Below are 6,190 nucleotides of genomic sequence, written 5' to 3'. Positions count from 1 at the left end.
AGAAAGGTGTGTTTCAGGGTTGTCTCCTCTTACTCTACGAATTCCGTTGCTTTACTGAACCAGTCATCAGAGAAACGGGCTGATACGAAGACGAATGGCATCAGGGTCAGAAGGCGTATTAGCCACCTGTGATATGCAGGTGACACAAAACCCTGATGGCTGACAGTGAGGAGGAATTGAAGCACTGGCTGATGAAGATCAAGGACCATGGCCTTCAGTGTGGATTCCAACGTAATGTCAAGAAGCCGAAGTCCTCACAAGTTGGACCAGTAGGTGATAGATGGAGAAATGTTGAAGTTGTCAAGGATTTTGTCTTGCTGGAATCCACAATCAATGCTCATCGAAACAGCAGTCGAGATCAAAAGACAAATACCCCTGGGTAAATCTGCTGCACAAGACCTCTTTAGAATATTGAAAAGCTAGGATGATACTTTGGGAACCAAGAGGGGCTTGACTAAAGCCATGGCATTTTCAATGGCCTCGCCATGCAAGTGAAAGTTGGGCACTGAATAAGGAAGACGGAAGAAGAATCCATGCGGTTGGATTGTGGTGCAGGAGAAGAATGTTGAAAGTACCATGCACTTCCAAGAGGACAAGCAGATTGCCTTGGAAGTAGTACTGCCAGCGTGCTCCTTAGAAAAGCCAGGGCGGTGAGACGTGGTCGTGCATACTTTGAACAAGTTGTCAGAAGAGACCAGGCCGTGGAGAAGGACATTATGCTTGGCCGAGTGAGGGGCAGTGATAACGGGGAAGGCCCCCAACGAGATGGCCCGATGCGGTGACTGCAACAGTGGACTCTAGCATGGGAACGATTGGGAGGACGGGCAGGCCTGGGCAGGGTTTCCTTCTGTTCTGCACAGGGTCACTAGAGTGGCAACTGACTCGACGGCATCTACACAGCATCGTTTGACTGAAAGTTCTGGACATAAAGACATCTTTTCCGTTTTCTTGTTACCTAATGTAGTGCCCTGCACATACCCATCTTGCCATTGAATTAAACTTAGCTGCCTTTGTAAGGCTTGCATAGAAACAGTAGCCAAGGTCAGGTTCCTACTTCTCTAAGGCATTTGTCCAAGTGAAGCTCCCTCCCTGTTTGCCAATGTGCTACAACATATCTTTCAATGTGTCTAAAAACATCGCGCCCAGACAGACTTCATAGGTAAGTGCTCACTCCAGAGCAGATGCACGATTGTGGTTGTCAGGTGCTGACAAGTCAATTTCGACTCTTAGCAACCCTGTGTGGTGTAGAACTGCCCCATAGGGTTTCCAAAGCTGTCATCTTACACAAACAGACTACCCTGTCTTTCTCCTTTGGAGCAGCTGGTGGATTTGAACTACCGACACTATTTTTGTTAGCTGTTGAGCGCTTAACCGCTGTGCTAGAAGAACTCCTTAAAAGAAGAATTAGTGCTGTGGAATTCATGGCTCCTTTATCGGTTTCTCACATTCACAAGCCATCCATTACCCCTTACACTTCAGCCTACGCCTGATCATTCAACAGATGGATTGACTACACCCATCTCCTTTCACAGAGGTGGATAAAAATATCCACTGTCAGATGACCTAACAGGTGGCTTCTCTAAATACCTTGCATTTCATAAAACGGTTTGCCCGGTATGCTACAAGGTCAGGGTAGAATCTGGGAAACCTGGTACAATTGTGACACAATATATCACTGCTGTTTCTTTCCTGAGTGTTAGCTTGATTTAAATTGACACTCATTTATACTTATCAACAGTATTGCCTGCTCATTTGCTGGGTGTTCTTTACCTGTGCTTTCTAAAGACAATGGGCTTTGTGAGCTCAGAGTTTTTGAGATTCTTTTAGCTCTTGTGTGCATTTGGGCCAGCGACCTCAGTTTATGGGGTTGCCAGATGCTGACACAAAGAAAGGGTTTCTGAGGGGGCGTAGGCGCAATTGTATGGCAATAATATATAGAGATTATAGTGAAGTGGTAGAGAATAGGAGAGGTAGGAGAGAAGATAAAATAAAGGAGTCAGACACAGTTTATGGTAGCATGCTCACTTCTGGGACGGCCATGATCTCAGCAGCCAGTTCTGCACAAAATCCTGGGGGAGGAGAGGGTATATTTCTAACCAAGACTTATATATACTTAGGGGTGTGCAAGCCCCCCTGATTACAGGTAGCCGCATACATCACAGGAAGGGGTTGTATCATAGGCATATGCATCACAGGAAGGGGATGAGCTAGGGGTGCACATGTAATAGGAAGGGGAGGGACTAGGGGCACACATGTGACAAGATGGGCGGATCCTAGATTCAAGATGGCAGCCTAACGTTGGCCTTCCTTGAGTGGGTTTGACCTTTTCTCCGGGCTCTCTTTGAGGGAGACAGTCACTATCCTTATCATCAGGATGTGGGCCCCACCAGTGGTAGGGCAGACAATAGTCTGAAAGGACTGGATGGCTAATGCCCCCAGGGAGAATACCTCCAAGCGGCTGGCTACACAATGAGCTAGCAAGCAGGTGATAACCTGGGGAAAAACCTTTCTGGATCCCCCAGGTTCTGACCTATGGTGGCCCTCTGTACAGCAGAACGAAAGGTAGTCTAGTCCTGTGCCAGCCTGACAATTGTTCTTAAGTTTGAGTCCATTGCTGCCGTCACTGTGTCGATCCATCTACTTCAGGTCTACCTCTTTCTCATTGTCCCTCCACCCTGTTAAGCATGAGGTCCTTCTCCAGGGACTGGGTTCTCCTGACCACATGTCCAGAGTATATGAGAGGAAGTCTCATCATCCTTGCCTCTAAGGAGCATTCTGGCTGTATGGATTCCAAGACAGATTTGTTTGTCCTTTGGACAGTCCGTTGTGTTTTCAATATTCTTCTCCAGCACCGCAATTCAAATGCATGGATTCTTCATCAATCTTCATTATTCAGTGTCCAACTTTATATGTAGATGAGGTGATTGACAGGGCCATGGCTTGGGTCAGGCTCACCTTAATTCTCAAAGTAAGATTCTTGCTTTTCAACCTTTTTAAGAGGTCTTGTGCAGCAGATTTACCCAATGCAATTTGTGTTTGATCTCTTGATTGCTGCTTCCATGAGCAATGCCTGAGGATCCAAGCAGGGCAAAATCTTTTGACAAGTTCAATCTTTTCTCCACTTACCATGATGTTATCTACTGGTCCAGTTGTAAGGATTTTGGTCTTCCTAACCTTGAGTTGTAATCCCCACTGAAGGATGCAGTCCTTGATCTTCGTCAGCCAGTGCTTCAAGTCCTCCTGACTTTCAGCAAGCAAGGTTGTGTCATCTGCATATCACAGATTGTTAATAAGCCTTCCTCCAATCCTTATGTCACATTCTTCTTAGAATAATCCAGCTTCTCTGATTATTTGTTCATTCTGACTCATAGAAACCCCCAAAAAACATGTGGCTTGAATACTTTGTCAATCAGTCTCATTAAGAGTCCTCTTCTTCGCTGACCCTCTGCGCTACCAAGTGTATTGTCTTTCAAGGTGCATGAGATGGGCTTTACTATCCTCGAATCTATCCTCTCCCAAACGAGTTTCTTCATTCTTATGGCAGTCCATAATATATTCAGTGTTTTTCACCAACATTGTAATTCAAAGGCCTTGGTTCCTCTTTGGTCTTCTTTATTCATTGTCCAGCTTTTATATGCATGCAGGGCAATCGAAAATGCCATGGCTTGGGTCAAGTGCACCTTTAAAAAACATTCTTCAGCTTCCGCTTGAACTTGCATATGAGCAAGAGAGCATCTCTTCTGTAGTCAGTCCCTGGCCTTGATGTGACTAAAAAGACTGCCCTTCTCCATCATCGCTTTCCGCAGATGCCGATTATTTCATTCCTGTGGATTCCTCTGGTGAGGTTGTAAAAAGGTATTTGCAATGAAAATTAGCATTGACCTTAGGAAATTATGTTACCTGATTTCCTGCATCATTTTTATCACCAAGACTTTATGTTTCCACTGCTGGTCCTTTTCCTTTATTTCCAACTTTTGCAGTCTTGTCACTAGTTATCGTCAATGCATTTTGACTATATGCTCGATTAATTTCAGGCTGCAGAGGTTGGTAGAAATCTTCAAGTTCTCCTCTTTGGCTTTAGAGTTTGGTGCATAAATGTGAGTGGTGGTTATATTCACCGATCTTTAAAATACTGATGGAAAATCTTCCAGCATACTAGAACGTTGCTTTTGTTTGTTTTTTATGTCACAAAAGAATCCAAGTCTGTTTCCGTTTTACTCTTCCTCCTTTTATAGCCACCAATGTTTATATCTGATAGGTAATGAATCCAGAGGGTTTTTTTTGTCTTTTCAGCCAATCATTTATTCAATAAATGTCCCTTGAAAGCTGATTAGGAACCAGACACAATGTTAAGACCAGGGTTTTGAACAGATCCATTCCACTTCAACCCGTAGGAATTTGCATTTGCATCCCAGCAATACTAAATCAGAATCCACATTGGTACCTCATCTAAACATGCTCAGTGCTCCACGACATTTAAGTTACCAAACTCAAGATAGCCACACTCATCATGACTGCAGTGAACTTGAACTGCTAAGCCAGCGGTTCTCAGCCTGTGGGTCGCGACCCCTTTGGGGGTTGAAAGACCCTTTCACAAGGGTCGCCCAATTCATAACAGTAGCAAAATTACAGTTATGAAGTGGCAACGAAAATGATTTTATGGTTGGGGGTCACCACAACATGAAGAACTGTATTAAAGGGTCGCAGCATTAGGAAGGTTGAGAACCACTGCTTTAAGTCTCCTCAGTAGATATACAGGTAGCACTTGCCCTCTCCCGTTGTCACTCTTTGAAGCAGTGTGTGGGAAAGGGAATGAATGGAGGGAGAGAAGTCTACCCAGACAAGTAGATAATCTTCATTCAATTACCATGTGTTCCTCATTAACTCTAATGGCACTTCATTTTCAAACCAGTCAGACTTTAATTTTTTTAATTTAATTTGATTTTTTGAACTCTTACAACTCATGTCACAATCCATACATGGCTTGCATCAGGCAAATTTGCACATATGTTGCCTTCATTCTTTTCTAGACATTTACTTTCTATTGAGCCCTTGGTATCAGTTCCTCTCCTCCCCCCACCCAATAACCCCTTGATAGATTGTACATTGTTATTAATTTCATGTCTCACACCAACCTCTGTCTCCCTTCTCCCATGGTTTCTGTTGTTCTTCCCACTGGAGAGGGGTGTGTGGTTATGTGTCGATCATTGTGATCAGTTCCCCTTCTCTCCCTTACTCTTCCTCTCTTCTCCCTGCCCTTCTGGTATCACTATTCCCACTCCCATTCCTGGAATCTGTGTGTTGTGAGCTCCCATCTCTTATTTATACCTATGTTCATGCTCTGGTCTAGTCTGAACTGAGAAGCCACACTGGGGTCATGATAGTGGGGGGGTGAGGAAGCCTCAAGGAACCAGAGGAATATAATGTGTTTCATGGATGCTTTACTGTGCCTGGTTGACTCATCACTTCCCTGTGGCCCCTCTGTGGGGAGATTATTCCATTGTCTACAGATGGGCTTTGGATCTTGGCTCCACCTGCCCACTCCCACGCCCCATTCTCAAAAATATGTTTTTGGTCCGCTGATGCCTTTTACCCGGTCCCTATGACTCCTCATGATCACCCTGGCAGTGTGCTTCTTCCTTGTGGACTTGTGCTGCTCTGCTGAATGGTGACTTGTTTATCTTCAAGCCTTTAAGACCCTAGACACTATATCTTTTAATAGCTGGGCACCATCTGCCTTCTTCACCACATTTGCTTATGCACCCATTTTGTCTTCAGTAATTGTGTCGGGTGGGGGTGAACATGTCAGATTGCCGATTTGTTCAAACAAAGTGTTTTTGTATTGAGGGAGGGTATGAGCAGAGGCCCGAAGTCCATACCCTACTTCAGTTTATTGCTGTATAAATATATGTACATGGACCAATACCTCTACTTTTGTGGATTAATGTACTTACATATGTACACCGCTATGCTTACACTCTATCCATTGCTTTGCTTCCTTGGTTCTTCCTCTGTTTCCTTTTACCTTCCTCCTGCCCCACTGTCACTTACCCCTTATTTATGCCTCTTGGCACCTCCTCTTAGCTAGTTTGCTGTTGCTCTGACACACCCCACCCCCACCTGGATTCCTATCGCTTCCTTGTTATTGACTCCAACACCCTAGTTGTTCCCCTGTCCATGGTGCTGCCTG

The 6,190-nt window shown here is 44.7% G+C and overlaps 1 protein-coding gene across 1 annotated transcript in view; it reads left to right on the top strand.

Moving 5' to 3' along the window:
- The first annotated feature begins 207 nt into the window (after positions 1-207).
- Positions 208-6,190, top strand: part of CERS6 (ceramide synthase 6) — a 198,960-nt gene continuing 192,977 nt past the window's right edge. Inside the window, exon 1 of the mRNA XM_045297988.1 lies at positions 208-269. Coding sequence (XP_045153923.1) covers positions 208-269 — 62 coding nt within the window. The remainder of the gene's footprint in view (positions 270-6,190) is intronic.

The sequence above is a fragment of the Echinops telfairi genome, unplaced genomic scaffold (assembly GCF_000313985.2).
Source record: "Echinops telfairi isolate 266 unplaced genomic scaffold, ASM31398v2 ScPeMD7_4;HRSCAF=17, whole genome shotgun sequence".
Taxonomy (NCBI): Eukaryota; Metazoa; Chordata; class Mammalia; order Afrosoricida; family Tenrecidae; genus Echinops; species Echinops telfairi.
The sequence above is the reverse complement of the archived record's forward strand: the minus strand, read 5'-3'. Positions and strand labels throughout refer to the sequence as shown.